This window comes from Pseudopodoces humilis, chromosome 9 (assembly GCF_049639895.1).
Source record: "Pseudopodoces humilis isolate 2021_Gansu_Grassland_sample_001 chromosome 9, ASM4963989v1, whole genome shotgun sequence".
NCBI lineage: Eukaryota > Metazoa > Chordata > Aves > Passeriformes > Paridae > Pseudopodoces > Pseudopodoces humilis.
In genome coordinates this window covers 32,128,011-32,145,830 of record NC_142208.1, presented here as the reverse complement: position 1 = coordinate 32,145,830, position 17,820 = coordinate 32,128,011, and the positions used below count along the sequence as shown (strand labels likewise).

General features: G+C 45.2%; 1 protein-coding gene across 1 annotated transcript; it reads right to left on the bottom strand.

The window, feature by feature from the left end:
* Window positions 1-384: 384 nt before the first annotated feature.
* On the bottom strand, window positions 385-16,586 carry LOC102106736 (scavenger receptor cysteine-rich domain-containing protein DMBT1-like). The gene is made up of 17 exons (XM_088059456.1): window positions 16,508-16,586; window positions 16,139-16,300; window positions 11,199-11,275; window positions 9,708-9,737; window positions 7,961-7,999; window positions 7,593-7,610; window positions 7,064-7,366; window positions 6,687-6,713; window positions 6,253-6,300; window positions 5,381-5,534; window positions 4,999-5,213; window positions 4,175-4,222; window positions 3,607-3,757; window positions 3,048-3,259; window positions 2,630-2,802; window positions 1,574-1,962; window positions 385-1,063 (listed from the first exon to the last, which is right to left on the bottom strand). Exons 2-17 carry the CDS (start codon window positions 16,258-16,260, stop codon window positions 778-780), a joined length of 2,292 nt encoding a protein of 763 aa, XP_087915582.1. The 5' UTR covers window positions 16,261-16,300; window positions 16,508-16,586; the 3' UTR covers window positions 385-777.
* Between the last annotated feature and the right edge of the window lie 1,234 nt (window positions 16,587-17,820).

Here is a 17,820-nt window from a genome sequence, read left to right as displayed (position 1 = left end):
CATGAAGTGAGCCTCCACCATGGAAAGCCTGTCAGGCTTGGATTTTAATCTTGAATCATAAATGAAATTACTCATTGCAAGGAAATTGTCCAATCCACAGAATTATTCAGGGTGACCAGGTGCTTAGCAAGGTTCACATAATCTGATATGGAATTACTTTCTTCATTTTCTGCTTCAAGAGAAACCCACCCAGAGTGAAAAAGTGGACTGGATGATCCCTTTGGGTCCCTTCTAACTCAGGATATTCTGTGATTCTATGAACTGCCAGGGGCTGACAGCAAAAATTAAACTAGTCACAGGAAACATCAGATGGAACAGCAACTGAATTCATATTTTCCTACACAATACAAGAATTCAGCTCTGGGAGAGATGAAGAGACCTGGTCATGCTTTATCCCTCATTGTTTCATGTCCAAAACATAAAAAATGCTGGAAAATATTATTCTAGATTAACAGATTTCTTGCATTCCAACACATCCAGACTCAGGTGAACTTTAAAAGAACTTGTTTATAGAACCTAAACTGCAATTTCAGCATTTCAGTTTTACCATTAAGAAAGCAATGAACAAAAAGCTTAAAGATCACAAATTTAATTTCCCATAGAACTGCCGAGGTAGCATTTTTGTTATATGGGGATGACTGACATGAAGTGGGATTAACAAGCATGAGTCAGTAAGCACATTCCTAACATTTATTCTACACCTTCTGGAAATCTGGCAGCAGTTTCTTCCAGAATTCAATTAGCATTTAAAGATGCTGTCTGTCAAAGGAGACAGTTTTATTCAGACTCATTTTCATTCCTAATCTCAGGTGCAGGTTCCCAAAGCTGTATTGGGCCAGCAACAACAATCACACTTTCTAGGTCAGAGCTTGCCTCTCTCTTAGACCTTTGAACACAGCCTTGGTGGCACCTGGAAGAATAGTCAAAGGCCCTGCACACCACCAGCTCACACTGCAGGTAAACCTCTGGGTTGCTCTGAATGAACTGGAAGGCGTTGAATTTAAACCGGACGGTGTGTCTGCTGGGTGAGTAATACGAAGCATAGGTAGGGTCTTTAACACACCTAAAAAGAAGCAAAAAAACCCCTCTCATGAATACACAGGCAGTAAAACACATGGCATGACAATGAAAATGGTTCAGAAAGCTACAAGTGGGAAAAAACCAAAATGCATTTTTTTGGCAGAATTGAACAACATTGCCTTTCCTCAGCCTGGAGTGTGTCTGATACCTGGTGTTTGTATGATTCTGTGAAGGTAAATTAACCTTACCTGAGGTATGTCACTAGTACCTTTTCAATAATAATAATAATAATAATAATAATAATAATAGTCAACTGGCCATAGCCATTCAGTCTACATTTTATTTTAGGCTGTAATGTCTGTGTGTGTTGTATTTTGGGTCAATCCATCCCCTTTTTCCCAGTAAACCCTGAATGCCCTTGTCCATTAATTAATTAGAAGTTGTCATTATTTTGTGCTATATTCACACTATTCCATTAAATGAAAAAAAATTAATAAGAGATACAGGAGTTTGAAGGCAGTTATATCTGTAGTTGCAATGCATAAGAACTCACCCATTCTTGACTATAGCATAGGATCCTGTTGTGAAATTGTGGCGAGTGGGAGATGCCACACAAGTGTCCAGAAACAACTCCAGCATTGGGTCAGAGCTGTGCAAGGAAGCTTCCAGGAACAAATTCTGGTTGATGCTGACATAGTAGGGTGAGTCATACACTGGCCTTGAGAAGCTTGAAGAGTCATAAAATGTGAGGTTTACATCGTATCTCTCATATTGAGTTTCATTGACTTCAAAATTGTCGTCCGCGACATACATCGTTTGTGCCCACGCGTTCTGGAGCATCTTGCAGTTGACATGCAAGAGAAGATTTCTAGTTCTTGTGATTAATGTGCCAGAAGAGGACCCTCTAATAATGTTGGAATAGCTGATTGTGTTGTTGTTTCCCTGTTTGGCACATAAAAAAGAATGCAAAATTAATTCATATAATCAGGTACCCTATTATACATTCTAAATTTTGCTGTATCCTTGCAGCAGTGTTCATTGTAAAAACATTATTTCCCAGAAAGTGTGATGTGGAAAAATCTGAATCTAGGGATTTCTGTTCTCAAGATAAAAATCTATATTCTTCATGTGATATTCAGTGCCCACAATTTTGTCCTAGAAAACTACTCACAATAAATGCATACATAACAGAACTAAATACAACCTGTACAACATTAAATACGTGAAGGTTCAGCTCCAGCTCATTATCTAAGCTGAAATCTGGCTACAACACTATTAGTCAGATTGAGTAAAAGCTTTGAAACCTTTTTAACTATCACACTCATCTTGGGACTTTGAAAATGCCAAGTATTTGTATCCTTCCACAGCTTATTCCCTGGGAGATTGATAATGGGCTCTAAGAGAATGCTCTGTTAGCAGAGGCAGGAAATGCAAGTGCAAATAAACCTTATCCTTCAGGAGAGAGGGAGACAACCCATAATCACCAGGACACTTCCAGTCCCTGCAGATCCCAGTTAGGTTTAATTTGTGTTTTCAAAGCAAATTCTTCTGTTTGAATTTTTGATATCCTCCCATTATTTTCCCACTTGGTTGAAACGTTCAGTCCTACCTCTCTGACAGTGCCACAGCGAGTGTATGGAATGTCGAATGACACATGATTTGATGTGATGTTGGGTGTGCAAAAGGGGTCGTTCAGGGTGAGGTTCCAAGCAGAGTAGCCATGGGACTGAAGGAAGTATCTGCTCACAACCACGTGCATGTAGTTTGGCAAACACAGCAGGGCTAGTGGATGGCAAAGAATATACATTACAAGCTCGGTGAAGTGACCAAAAAAGGTTGTAAGTAGTGGATTAAATAAACACTATCTCTTGCAGCTGATACAGCAGAAAGAGTTCAGAATCCAAACCATGGGCTTGAATCTCCATGAAAACGCTACAGATCTAATTTAAAACAACATTAACAAGATTAACAATCAGTGAATCAGAAAGTAATTGAAAAGCATGTTTGTGCTTTAAGGATGAACTTACTGGTGCTGTCATCAGCTGGGGTGGAATGATAGTTGGCCTGAAACCCTCTGTATGTGTATCGGGAGTTACTGTGGAAGCGGACGGTCAGCAGGTTTGAGGACGATGTGTACATGGGGCGATAACCAGAACAAATCTTCCCAAGGACAGGAGAGGTCTGAAGGGGCCCATCATAGATTTCCACATAGTCAGAGAGGCATCTGCCACCTTCCATCCTGGGAAGCAACACAGCTATTTAGTTTAATGCTTCATTTTTATGTTCTTTGGTTTTTGTTTGCTTGTTGGTTTGGTTTTTTTAGTCAGATTAACTCTCTCTAGCAGAAGGATACATTTGATTGATATGACTGTCAAATTTTTGGAACAGAAGCTACAACCTCCAATTTCTGTCTCGGGAGATGCCAGCCACATTTTTGAACAAATAAGCAAAAATGAACACATTTTTCATCTCCAGATGTACTAAAAGCTTTGATGAAGACCCTTGAAATGAAGTAGGCATTTGCTTAGTAAGTCCAAGCTGTCAATCCCATACATTCATCTTCCCAAGTAATAAATTCTTACTTACTGAATATCTGTAAATACAAGTGTGACACGGAAGTTGCTCTTTACATGTATTTCCCACACACAGTTGGCATTGTTTGGATAATTTCTGGGGTAAAATGGGCTCTGTAAGGTACCAGATGAAGAGGAAAGCAAGCCACCACAAGAATAATCTTCTGCAGAGAAAAATACAAGAAAAAGATACGTATGCACATTTAGGGGTGTGTTTGGAGTATGTCTGTGTGAAGTTTATGTCTAATCACAGAGATAATGACTTCTATCAGCTTCAGTGGCCTCTGTATTAGGTTCATATACATCTGAATGAAGGTTAGGAGATGCTACTCACATTGAGTAGATTTTATAATGCTGATCTGTAGTGCCTGCATTATCAGGACACAAATGTTTGCCACAGATTTGCAGAGATTTTGAGGCAGGAATTGTGGAGATCAGCTACTCCTTGAAAGGGGAAACCCCTATTACAATTGCTAATGACCAAAGGGAAGAGGGGAAAAAAAATCAAATAATTTTGTTTAAAAAAAAAAAATGCTGATAAATATCCAATTCATAAATTTACCCAAGTCCTTCAAACCTACCTGAGGTTGTTAACGGAGTGGTCATCCAGTTGGAAGTACTGTTGGGAGCTGTAGGGAGAGAGCAGCAGGTGAACACTCAGCATTTTGCCTGAGAGAAGCAGCCCCTCTGGGGGTCACCTGTCCGCAGAAGGGCTCATGAAGGGACACTGGAACACCAGACCCACAATCACTACCTGGACACATGGCAGGATCCTGTGTGGCTGCACCTCCAAGCCTTCCCCCTCCACCCACCAGCCCAGGCAGCTTGTGCTCTGCTCAGCTCCCATCAGCAGAGCCTTGATCTCATCTGTTAATGGTCAGCAGGGTGGCACAGAGTGGACCCTCTGCATGTTTCCTGGTGACACCAAACTGGGAGGAGAGGACAGCCAGGCAGATGGTGCTGCTGCCATCCAGAGGGAGCTTGGCGCTGCAGACAGAGAGCCTTGCTCCTCCACAGCTGCCAAAAGGGGCTCACTGCTCTCTGGCTGAGCACATCAGCTCTCTTTATTTTGGGAAAATGAGAGGCCTTTGGCCTCTGCAGCAATGAGTGTGCCAGGGCTGAACAACTCCTCTGCCTACAGCATAGGCCAGGAAAATTGATGACAGCTCAGTGGCATCACTGGGGGAGGTGGAGAGAGTGCCATTCCTGTCCACCAGGCAAAGAAACAGTGTCTGGCAGCAGCTTCATGGCCATCCTGTTCTGAAAAATGCCCTTGAGCCAGGATGCCTCTAAGTGGGTCCAGAGGGTCTGCATGCCCACAAGGTGTTGAGAGGCGCCAGAACCTCTTTGTGATTGGGTTTGAGCTTCTGTCCTGGCAAAGAGTAAAGGACAGCTGTAGTCTTACCCGTGGTGGTATGGAAGTCGAGAAATGATGAGTAGTAGGCGTGGAAGCCTCTCCTGCTGACGCTGCCGTCACTGCGGAACAGGACGGTGAGCTGGTTCCCGGATGAGTTGAAGACGCTATTGTTGTCCCTGCAAACAAGGCCGAGGCGCCAGCTCTGAGTGGACCCTCCGTCGTACACCTCGATGGCATCGTAGGAGCAGCTGTTGCCCTCCAGCCTGCAGGGAGAGGAGGATGTGTCTGCACCACAGGCTGCAGGAGCTGCGGGGCCCAGCAGCCCGGCCCCACGCCCACCTCACCCCAGTGCTCGGGCAGAGGCTGCCGAGGCCCCGCAATGGGGACGAAGCCGGCCCTGAGCCCACAGCCAGCGCCCGGCCGGACTCACTCCACGTCCGTAAACTGGAGCTGGATCCTGCGGGCCGGGTCCTGCAGCCGGATGTGCCACACGCAGTAGGAGTTGTGAGGGTAGGAGTTGGGGTACCCCGGGCTCTGGAAGGTGCCGGACAATCCCTGAAGTAAGCCACCACAGGAGGAGTTCTCTGAGGAAAACAGCAGAGCCTGAGCACGGGCAGAGGGCTCTTATCCCATCACCAGAATCCGTCAGGGAAGGAAGGGCATGGCCCCACCAAGGAGGCTGTGCCACAGCCCCATAGGGACCCTCCCTCCTGGGCACCCCAAAACCGCACCCCTGCATCCCCCCAGCCCAGGGCACGGGTTGTGCTCAGCTCATGCAGTAACCCAAAGCCATGGGGCTGGCTGTCCAGTGGGACACCTGGGGAAGGAGATCATCAGACCCCTTAACTCCTCTGGACTTAAATATGGTCAGTGACAGAGGGGAAGTTGAGCTGGAGGCACCTGGTGCTGCAGGGAGAAACCAGCAGGGTTGACTCCCAGCACTTTTCCTAGGAAATACAATCTGCTGGGAGTCAACCCTCTCTAAAAGCCAGGCTCTTTCCAGCAGTGCCCAGTGAGGGGACAAGAGGCTATGGACACAAACTGAAGCACAGGAGGTTTCCTCTGACCATCAGCAGACATTTTTTCTCTGTGAGGGCAGACACAGGTTGCCCACAAAGGTGGCAAATAGCCAAGAGCCCTCTGGATATGGTCTTGGGAAGCCAGCTCCTGCTGATCCTGCTTTTAGCCAGGGGCAGGACCAGATGTACTCCAGAGATCCTTTCCAACCTCACCGTCCTGTGATTCTGTGATGTGTAACTGAGGGCAGAAGCTAGTCCAACCCCACAGCTCCTCTGGATTTACCATATGTAGTCCATGGCCTGGAGAACATCAATCTGGAGACAGCTGGTGCTGCAGGAGAGAGCAGCAGGTGAGCAAGCAGTGTTCTGCCTAAGAGGATCATCCTGCTGGGAGTCCCCCCTCTCCAATGGGAACCCCGTTGAACCCAAATAAAAGCCAAAGCCCACAATCAGCACTGGAATGTGGCAGGACTGAGATGGCTGAAGTGCCAACACTTGCTCAAGGACATTTTCTGCAGCACCATGAAAACCAGTGCCAAGCCTCTCCCACAGAAGTGGCTGCTCAATCCCAAAGGATCCCAAGCAATCCCACATCTCCCTCAATGTTAGGGATGTTAGCCAAGGTCTGTAAGTGCAGCCTGCACAGAGCATCCCAGAGAATCCCAGAGAAAGAAAACCCCTTAGAAAAGCTGTATATAAACAGAAATCTCTGGTTACCTGTTGGAGGCACTGTTATTCTGGAGTCTGGAAGGAGAAAACCAGAGGGTGTGAGGCACTCGGTCTGCTTGGCTCCCCTTGGAGCAAGTATTTAATTTCAAGGAAAGTTATGGAGGGACTCATGGTGAGGTTAGCCTGACTATAAACTATCCCTCCCCTCACACCCTGCTCTGTGCAGAAAATCCCAGATTTCCCAGGTACAGTCTGCAAATACGAGATTGATGCTCCCCCTGAAACACCACCCTCTGCATCAGGGACATGGACCCATGATCTGCTGCTGCCCTGCTGAGCACAGAGCAAGGGCTGGACAGCCTTCATCCCACCTCACTCCAGACAGCTTTTCATCAGGAAAATGCCACCAAAACACAGACACCCACCTGAGCACACGACAGAAGCATCTCCATGGTGGCAGACACGGTACTGGTAGGTGTAGGGGCAGTGCCACAAGTAGCGCTCGGTGCCCGCACAGTTCATCTCAGTAATCATGTAGGGGTAGAAGTCGTTCGAGGGGAAGGAATGTGTGTCTGTGAGAGGGGAGCCACAGCCCAGCTGCCTGCACACCACCTCGGCATCCTGCATGTCCCACAGGTACCCACACACCTTCTCCCAGGCTCCAAAGTAGTAGATCTCCACGTTGCCTGCACACCGGTCGGGCCCACCGCTCAGCCTCAGCTGCAGATCTTTGAGAGACACAAACCCCTTGGTCAAGCTGGTGGTGCTCTGGGTCCGGGCAATGACATCCCACATCTTCTCTGGGCGTGTCTGCATCCACCTGCAGCACAGCCCGGGGCTGGCTGCCCCTTCTCAGCTCCCTCTCAGTGGGATGGAGAGGTGGGGGCAGCAGGGGCAGGCACGTCCCACCCCTGGGCCCAGGGCCGTGACAAGAACCCTGGCAGAAGGACTCACCATCATATATGATTTGAGCTGTGGAGGAGAACAAGCAGGAAAAAAACACACAGAGAACAAGAGAATTAGGACCAAGTCTTTGGGAGCTGTCAGTGCTCTCTACCCTTCCTCCAGTGAGTCAAGATCCCACTGAAGGGCACAAGTGATAGAAGATCTTACTTCTAGCAAGGAGACTGGTTGCTGGAGAGCAAAGCCATCCCCAAATTCCTGCCTCCCAAATAATTTACTTCTCATGTACATCTCCATCCCCATCCTAAAGAAAATGTGAGCTTTTTAATCATACTAATTTGTTCCCGAGAATAAATACTATGACAAAACATAAATCTATCACTATTATATAAAATAGCAATCTGGTAAGTTCTACTTACTAGTCGTGTGGTCAGGAGTTGTTGGGGGACCACTTGTTTCTAGAGAAGAAAAAAATAGGATAGCATATGTATAGGTCAACAAGGCAAATTTAACATGAAACTTCCTCAAACCTTGTTTCAGTCTCTAGCAATTTACAGCCAATGAACTTTAGATCCAGAAGAGTTCTGTCTATTTTAGTAACTCCCAGCACTTTTTTCTTCCGTTAACCATCAATACCCTTTGTGAACCCACCAAAACTTGCAACTGGTCCAGAGAGTGCCTTGGAGTGGGACCAGTTTTCTCAGGTCACCCAGCCCCCTGAGCTGGAAGACAGGGACAGGGAGCAGAAGGAACCCCCCATAATCCAAGGAGAAGCAATCAGTGACCTGCTACACCTTTGGATATTCACAAGTCTGTGGGGCTGGATGGGATCCACTCGAGGGGGCTGGAGGAAAGAAGGCTCGGGGAACCTTATTGCTCCCTACAGCTACACTGAAAGGAGGTTGCAGCCAGGTGAGGGTCAGTCCCTTCTCCCGAGTAAGGAGCGATAAAACATAGCCTCAAGTCAGACTGGAGATAAGGGGAAATCCCTGGAAAGAACAGAAAGAAAGAATTTCCTGGAAAGAACAGACTGCCTCGGGCACTGGTGGAGTCACCATGCCTTGAAGGGATTTAAAAGACATGTAAATGTGGCACATGTAGACATGTAAATGTGTGGGACTGCTGGATTAATGGTTGAACTCGATCATCTTAAAGGTCTTTTCCAGCTGGAACAATTCTTTGATTCTATCTGCTGGCTTCACCTGATGGATCAGGAGCTGTTAAATCTACTACTGATGTGAGAATAGGCTGTGAAAGGGAGAAAGAGGCAGTTTTTCTCCAAATCAAGAACAACGTAAATGAAGATGACAAAATATCTGGGGAGGTTGTCAGAACAAGGCCAGTGACAAGGGAGGCTGCACATCTCATTATTTTTGTCGTGCACAGCTGCAGGTAAAAATGGGGTCTCCAAAAGCTCCCTGTCCCAGGTTCTGCTCACACCTCCACCACATCCAAGCCACCTCTCATTCCCTTCCACTTCCAACACCACTGATTCCATCAATACCACGCAGCTGGCGTCAATAACTGGGTGAAAGAAGGGTTTTCCCTGCTAGGGCTGATGGAAAGCCTCCAGGTGGCACTAAGAGATCGAAGGTGCCCTGCAGATCAGGGCTCTGGCACTTGGAGAAGGGTGATCTCTTCCCCGGTGTTTTTGTGATGGGGGACAGCACCAAACCTATAACCAGAATTAACAATGGCATTTTGTGTGAGTCCTTCTCTGTCCCTACATAGGTTGCTGAAAAGCAGTCTACAAACCTGCATCCAGCCAAAATTTGTCTTTTTAAAGTGTGGATAACTTTGCTGTGGGCTTTCAGAGATACTCAGAATCTGCTGCATTCATACAGCCTCCACTTTTCACCTGGTTTTATTACCCTAAGGTTTTAACCCGAGCAATGATTTAGCTCTTCATTGCAGTGATGACTCTCATTCTTTCTGAGAGGAGCAACAAATACTCAATTCTATTCTGTGTTTTAAGTGCACATATGTGCTGCCATATGGATCCTATGTGGGTGCATTCAACATCTGGGACCCCAGTCTGAAGGACACTGACTACCCTGGTTTGTTGGCTATCACTGGACTAGAAGAGTTTTCATCAGCCTGGAGAGAGATTATTTAGCAAGGCCAACTCTATAAACAATGTACATTTTTATATAACTTTGAAGTTACCTGCTGTTAGAGGTATTTTTGCTGGAGAATCTGCTAGCATCAACACAGGAAACAAAAACAAGAAAAAAACATGTTGAAGGAACATTACATTAATTAAGTAATAAGGATCCTGTTTGCATGCACAGGATCCCCTGGTGTCACTGGCAAAGGGATGTCAGTGAATTGGCAAGGGAATGGATTAGCTCCAGCTGTTGTTTGGGATAAATCCTGCTCTGTGGACAGCCTGAGAGGTGGGAATACACCCTCACTAACATCACTGCCATCATTTCTGGATGCAGAAGGCTCTGCCAGGGACAAGTGTAATTTATTCAGATATTATGAAACTTTCCAACATATCCCACCACACTGCTCCTCATGCATGCAAAGCTTTAAATTCTAAATTAGCTGGATGGGTAATGAAAGGGTTAAACAGCAACTCAGTATTTTCCAGCTGAACATCAGCAGTTTTCAGTAGCACTAACTGCACCTCAAATATTTATGGAGGGAGAAAATAATGGGGGCATTAAAAACTCAGTCTGGAAATGGCCCTGAGTGCTCTTTCTTTCTGCTGTGTGTGAGGGGGTGTGTGGGACCATGGAAAGGGAAAGCAGGTTTGCTTTTAGTTCATTGGTTCAAGGCAAGTTCATTCCAGAACTTTACACCTGAAAGAGAAAGAGTTGGAAAGACAGCAGCTGTGGCAACACTTTTGATGTTTTTCCATCCCTGCATAGAGGACATAACAGCAGCTGCTTAAAATGAAAGGTCTTGTCTCTCCCAGCACCAGGCTGGCACCCTGCTCAGTCAGGGAAGTCTCACCTGGGAAGGAGGAAAGTGTTTTTTGGATGCAAAAAGGCCTATTTCACCCTGTTCCAAATATCCCCCCTCCCATCAGACCCACCAATATTTGTATTGGTCCCTAAAGGGATGAAAGTGGCTGGGCAGACCATTGACACTGCAACCAAATTAAATTAAACTCCTAACATAGGAATTAGCCTATGAGAAATTAGACTAATAAAAAATTACAGTAATTTCCATTATAATCTAATCATTATAATAATAATGGGGACAGGAATATGTGCCATACTTGTTTTATCTAAGGCACTCTGTTATTAAACACCAGAGGGTTAGATATAACAATGTACCTAATCAAAACAAACCCCACGCTTCGTGCACCTCACCTTCTTTAAAATAAACATGTATTTAGTCCAGAAAATACTTACTAGTCTTTAAATCCATTATCCTAATATAAAGGATCAGAAAATACTATCATTGGCTTTACAGTATATTCATTTTAATTTCCTTTACTAGGCTTTTTATGTAAAATGACAGGAAAAAAAATTAAGCTCATTAAGCAGATTTGATAACATTGATTTGCTCAGCTCATAGGTTTGACCTGTTTGTGGTTTACAAAAGAGCTGAGCCATGTTGGTAAATCCTCTTTTACTCTTAAATCTTGACATTAGCCCAAGGTGAAATATAGCTACAAAGGTGATCAGAAGTGAGGCTCTTTACCTGCATCCACCTGAATGTGAAGAATTATCATCACCAGCCAAGACAAGATCCTGGTGGCAGCCATCTCCTTGGAGCTCCTGTTGCAGGAAGACACCAGAATTTATAGGCAGAGTCACCAAAGGGTGCAGCTCAGCAGCCCAATCTCTCGTTTCTGTAGCTCAATACCACATTCCCCACTGCTTCCACCTTCCATCACCACATGTTTGATTTGTAAACCAATATTTACAGCTTCCTGGTTCTACAAGAAAACAACACCTGGCATCTGATCCAGGGAAAGCAGAGATCAAAAGTGGTTGCAGTAGCTGCTATTTTTCAATCCCATCCCGCTTTGGCTGTGGAGTTCTGTTGTTGTCACTTATGTAACTTGTCCCTTTCTTGGGTTTGAGCTGTATCTGAGCCAAAGCTGCTTCCTAGGCTGGTGCAAAATGTGCCTTTCCTTTTGTGACTGAACATGTGGAAGGGTAGGACTACAGTGGGAAACAATCCAAGGGCTAATGGAAACCCTTTGTACTCTGTCCTAATAGATGTCACAAAAACATGCAGCAAGAATACATTCTTCTTTTTTCATTCTCCCTGTGTGCATCTCTCAGTGGGCTCTATCCTCATCAGGGCAGCAAGAGTCAAGATGTTTAAGCTCTGCAAATTCATCAAAAGTAATTTTTCGACTTTTGACACAAACTCAAGCCAAACTTCTGTGGTTATACACTGATCATTGTTAAACTGCACAAAACCTTCCCAGTGAACAAGGGCTCCAAGCCTGAGGATAGGGGCAAATATAGAAAATAAGTGAAAATTCATCTCTATTTCTGAAGCTCTTAAGAATTTGGCAGAACTCTCGACACAGTTGTCCCCTGAGATTTACAACAGATTTAAGGTAGTAGATAAGTAATGGCACTCAATGGAACTTACAATGGATTTTAATGAAAGTAACTCAGGTCATGATGAAGTTTCAGTGGATCCAAGTGCTCATCAAAGAACCCACATTTGCACAGCAAATTTGGCAATGTTTGAGCAGCATATAAAATCTCAGAATCACAGAACTACTTAGCCTGGAAGAGCCCCTGGTCCAAGCCTCAAATCAAATCAGGGTTATCTTCAAAGTTCAATCAATCTTTAAAAAGTCTCAAGGCTTTAGGAATTTGTGTAACTCAATTTCTTTTCTAGAGAGAACGTGCAAAAACTTCTAGTGGATAAAAATTTGACATCCTGGTTGTTCCTGCTGCTAGTTTTGGATTTATTACTGATTGGCAAACAAATTCTTCTCAGAAACTCAGGAACAGGTTTCTTGTGCCTCCTGAACCGTGTAATACAACAGCCAACGACCAAAGTCAACCTCACACAGCACAGGAGAGCCAAAAGAAGATCAAAAGGAGAAAGGAGGCACAAACTCCATCATGAGAATGAGGGGGGAAATGAAGGGATTAGTTTGTTAGACATGCAAACAGTTTGTTGACTCTGTAAACACAGGGAGACTTTTATTCTCATGGTTTTGCAAGGCAGGTGGAGGAAGTGGTCTTTTGGAGGGACTGGAGGAAGAAAGGGATGTGGCTTGGTAAACACATTGGGGCAGCTGTTGCAGACCCAGAGAGATGAAAGAAAAATAAAACCAGACTCAAACCATTCAAAAGTCAATCAAATTTGGTACTATTTGAACAAAAAAAGAGAACATGTGAGACAACCCTGAGCTCAGGGTGACTGGTGCACACAGATCCCAAAGGCAATCAGCACTGCATGACCATCCCAGTCCAGGACTGGCATTCTCTCAGTGGAGCCCAGCATCTCAGCTCCTCAGATAAAAAGGAAGTGTGGTGGATTGCCTTTGGCTGACTTCAGGACACCCAGCCAGCCTCTTTCTCATTCCTCTTCCTCAGCAGGGCAGGAGGAGAAAAAAAGGTGAAGAAGTTCATGGGTTGAGATAAGGGCAGGGAAATCACTTGTTGTCACACGGAAAGTGATTCAGTTATAGAAAAATAACTTGATTGCTGGTTAAAAGAGACTGGTATAGCGAGAAACACAGTTAACTTAAACACCACCTTCCCCACTCCCTCTTTTGCCAGGCTCAAGGTCACTTCTTCATTCCACTCCTGCACCTTCCCCTTTGCTGGGTGGCTCAGTGGGGCTGTGGTCAGTCCGTGGCAGCTGTCACTGCTGCTCTGTCCTCCTCCCCCTTTTCTCATGCTCCACTGTGGGTCCTTCCCCTGGCCTGCAGTCCTTGAGCATAAACCAACAGGTTTATCCTTCAGGATAACCCAGCATCAGCTCTCCATGGCCACAGCTCCTTCAGGAAATGTCCTCTTGCTCCAGCACAGGGATCTCTGTGGATTGTGGGGACTGCTCAGGAGAATGGCACAAGGAGAATCTCCTTCTCCTCCTCTCTAACTTTGGTGTTCACAGGGCTGTTCCTCATGTTTTCGACCCCAAATCCTCATTTCCTGTATGGCATTTTGTACTTTTTAAAATACAGTTTAATAAGTAAGCACAGCTCAGCCATGCCCTGAGGTGGGACAGTTGCAGAGCTGACTGCAACATGCTGAAGCACCAGAGCTGCTGGGTCAGTAGTCAAGACAGCAGCTGGCACCTGTTGAACCACCTCCTCCTTTTAATTTCATTTGCAGTGGTCACTACTCTGACGCTGCAGAAAAAAGTTCAAAGAGCCAGCAGAAAAATGGTGCTCTGATACTGACCTGCTTCTTTGCACAGCAAAGACCTTTCTTCTCACCAGGAGGGATGGCTGATGGAGTGGAGGATTTTCTTGACTCTTGGCTCATTTAACCAGAGCTGGGACTTAATTAGAATGTGTGGAAACATTAGTTTCAGCTTGGATCCATGCTTGCTTTAAAAGTCAACTATGCAATGAAGTTATTGCCCTTTGAATGGTAGAAAGGATGCAAGTTGTTCACACTTTTTAATTAATTGTTATAAGCAGCCAGCTCCCAATAACTCCTTCAAATTCAATTGATACCATAACTTCTATTCCAGCATCAGTGATGCTTCTCCCCTACAACAGGGCATGGCAAGGGCCAGAAAGCTGGTGCCAATCCTCATCCCAAGCTGAAACAGCCTCCATAGCACACAGCTTCCCTGCTCCCTGTCCACTCTCCCCATCTACTCCCTTTCCTTGCACCTCAGTCCAAAGCTTTGTTTGCACAAGTGACACCAAAGCAAATTGTAAGGCAGGAATGGTTTCATTGCCTCAGGAAATCAAGATTTATGATTAAGCTATGTTTGCTTGGGATGGGGAAGATGAAATGATTTAACCTGACACTGGACACAGCCTTGCTGCCCGGATGTGGGAATACCAGTTCCCTCCTGACAGGCCTCCTGCCTTCCCTCTGCTGCACTTGATTCCATTTCTCACTGGCCATGAAGTTACAAATGTGCTCCTTAAGTACAGTGGTGGATCTGGCAGGGAGAGAAAACAGGGTCAAGCTGACTTTCCCTGTAGAAGGCTTGTTGGCACTGCTCTGTGGGAGCTCAGGACCTCTGACCAACAAACTAATATGATTTTGTAGAAGCCATTTATTGTTTACTTTACACACTTATTTATCCATTCTAAAACTGCTCTTCATGTGATCACACATCTTCTCATTGGTGCCCCTGTCCTGTCGCTGTGCTCTGCACACACCCCTCGAGGTACAGGTCTGGTCACTGTCCAGGTATTCCAGGTATGCCCTCTGTTATCTGCCTCTTGTGGTCCTGTTTTCTTGTTTTCCAGCCTCTTCTTTTTTATTTTTAGAATAACTTACATCTCAGCAACCTTGAGAAATTCCAGAGGGTCTGATAATAAACTCTAAATACGGTTTGGCTGGAGCACATCATGGCCCAAGCTGTTCAGATGCATTGCTACACTGCTCTGTCCCTGTCATCTCCAGCAGCTTGGCTCAGCCCTACAGCCCTTCCACCGATCCTCTAAAGATTCCCTGTGCACCCTTGCAGCTTTCCTTCGGTTCTCCTTGTTATCCAGCTGTGCCTGTGTTCACCACGGGTGTCTGAGAGCCCGTGCACAGCTGGAACAGAACCAGCTAAAGATCTTGATTGCAAGGTGCCAACAGAGAAGTCACCGCTGCAGACACACAGATTGGGGGGGTCTCCTCTCTTCATTCCCCTTGCACCCTCCCTCTCTCAGCTCGCTGTTCCTTTCCCAGCCCACTCCTCTCTGCTCCTCTCCTGTGTCCCTCATCCCCAAGAGGAATGGTGTTGGGATGCACACCAGCAGCTGGCAGGAGAGCAGAGGGTGTTTGAACAAACAGCTCGTGCCTGGTGCATTACGGGTGAGAGCATCCAGGTAAGCAGGTGGGAACTGATCTCCGTGAGAGCCAAGAGCTGTATAAGGAAATTATAGTATTGTTCTTATGATACTTATGATAGATGACATTCCAGAGCAGTAACCATACTCCAGCCAGGAGCAGAGTTGAAAAATAGGGAGAAAAAAGGCTCAGCACAAACTCAGGCTGAATTCAGCAAAGAATCTCATTTGACCAAAATGCTAAAGTGTAAAAAATTTCTGTTCTGGACCTGTCATAACAAGATATTTCAAATAAAGTCATAGAAAATTGAGCCAATGCATTATTTAAAGCTTGAAATACCTGAGAGCCTGAGACACAGTCCCTTTGGGGCAGTGAAAGTCTACAGCTGAGACATTTATTAGGCAACCAGCTCTGCTATTTTTGAATTGCTCTCCCCTGCTTAGAAGAGATGTTGAACTGTTGCTGAAGCGAGGGGCTCAGGATTGTCTGGGAAGAGTGCTAAGCAGATGGAAGGACCCTTGTGCCTTGTCTCATTTTGTGTTCCTGTTGGCTGCACCTCATCTGCTCCCAACACTCCTCCCTCTCCCAGACCTCCACTGGCTCCAACCCTCCCCAACTAATGAATACCAACCTCTTTAAATGCAACAAGATTTGTTTACCAAATATAAGAATGAGATAACAGAAATCTTTTACCATATAGCAAGGGGACGTAGTGCAGAACAGGCACTCCTTGATCCCTGTTTGCTTTCTGGTAGCAAATACCCCAATATTTTATACTCCATGTCAGAGCACAAGATACTCCTTTGTATGAACATAAAGTCACCACTCCTTAAATCAACACACTCAGGCCTGCAGCTGTGAAGATAGATAAAGGGTCAATGGCAATGGAAAAATAAATGAAGAATATAATTTTTGAGAATATCCTTATCACTAGGATGTCTTAATACACAAGATCTACATAAACAACTACAGCAATAGAGACAATAATGAGACCTAGAGTAGGGACTAGGACTGAGGTTTCCACACTTTCAACCTTTAGAATTGCAGAAAGCTGCTCCTTACCCTGCAATTCTCTGTGCCTGGCACCACAGAGACAGGAGCAGAGAGACCTCTCCCACCCTGGCCACCTGGTAATCAAGTGTTTAGGTTGGTTTCCTGGGATGAGATTGATTGATTTGACCTGGGGCATTTCTTTGCTGAACAGAATAACTCTTTAGCCATTTTCAGATGGGAACCACCTGTGTTCAGAGAGAAAACAGCTTCTGCTTCCCCGTCTTAAGTACCCTCACCTGGCACTGACTGATACCTGCTACCATTTCAGACCTTTTTGACAATTGCTAAATGTCTGAGTCCCAATAACCAAACTTAAATACCTCCTAGGTTTGTGGCAACTGATGCCAGCATGAGATAAGGGAAGGGCAGTTCAGCTTCCATCCATCCCAGATCTCCCTTGGATCTTGCCTTATGTTTGTTGAACAAATTTGATCTGTTACCAACAAACAGCAGAAGCTGAAAAATGTACTGCTGTGATTTGCAGGAGGAGGGTGGGTCTGAAAGATTTTATTGTTTGCTGAACCAAGAAAGGAAGATAATTAGTGGAATGATCCATTAAACCACATTCCCATGAAATGTCACTGCAGGGTAAATATGTTACCATAAACTTAAGGATAACCAGAAGCACTTGACAGCGTGAAAATTTGCATTTACTTGTAACTAAGAACTCTAGATCCAAAGTTGGTGTTAATGCTCAAAACCTGTCGTGAGTTCCTTCACCCCCCAAAATGCTAAAACATTTTGTTTTGTCATTAAAAAAGCTTAACGCTGCTATCAAACAAATATTGACAATCTTCCCATGTAGTTTCTCACCCACTGCATAAAGAAACAGTGCTATGTATTACTAACACATACTTTTTCCTATACAGTTTGGCCAACTTGCAAAACAATCCATCCCACCTGGTTTTGAATTTAGGGCAATGGTTCCATTAATTCAGCTGGGCTGATCACTGCTGGTTATAAACTTTGCAATTCTGCCTCCTTTTCCCAATATGACCTGTAATTGCACCAAACACTTCTGCCACCCTGACAAAATAAATAAGGCCACAGCCAGACTAAAAAATGTCAAAGCCAAGGGCATTTGTATTAAAAAGGATAGAGACTGTATCCATAAAGTCATTTAAAAGACAAAAAAAGGAAAGCACAAAAATGTCCTTCATGAGGGGAACAGCTGTTTGACCAGCACAGACACAGGAGTGAGTTCTACAGTTGTATTTGAAGGCAAAACTGACTTTCAGCCCCAAATGCCAGGAATTCAGACATTTGAGGCTGGATCCTGGGAGCCTCCCACCCAGAGAGACCCAAGTGCCCACCAAAGCCAG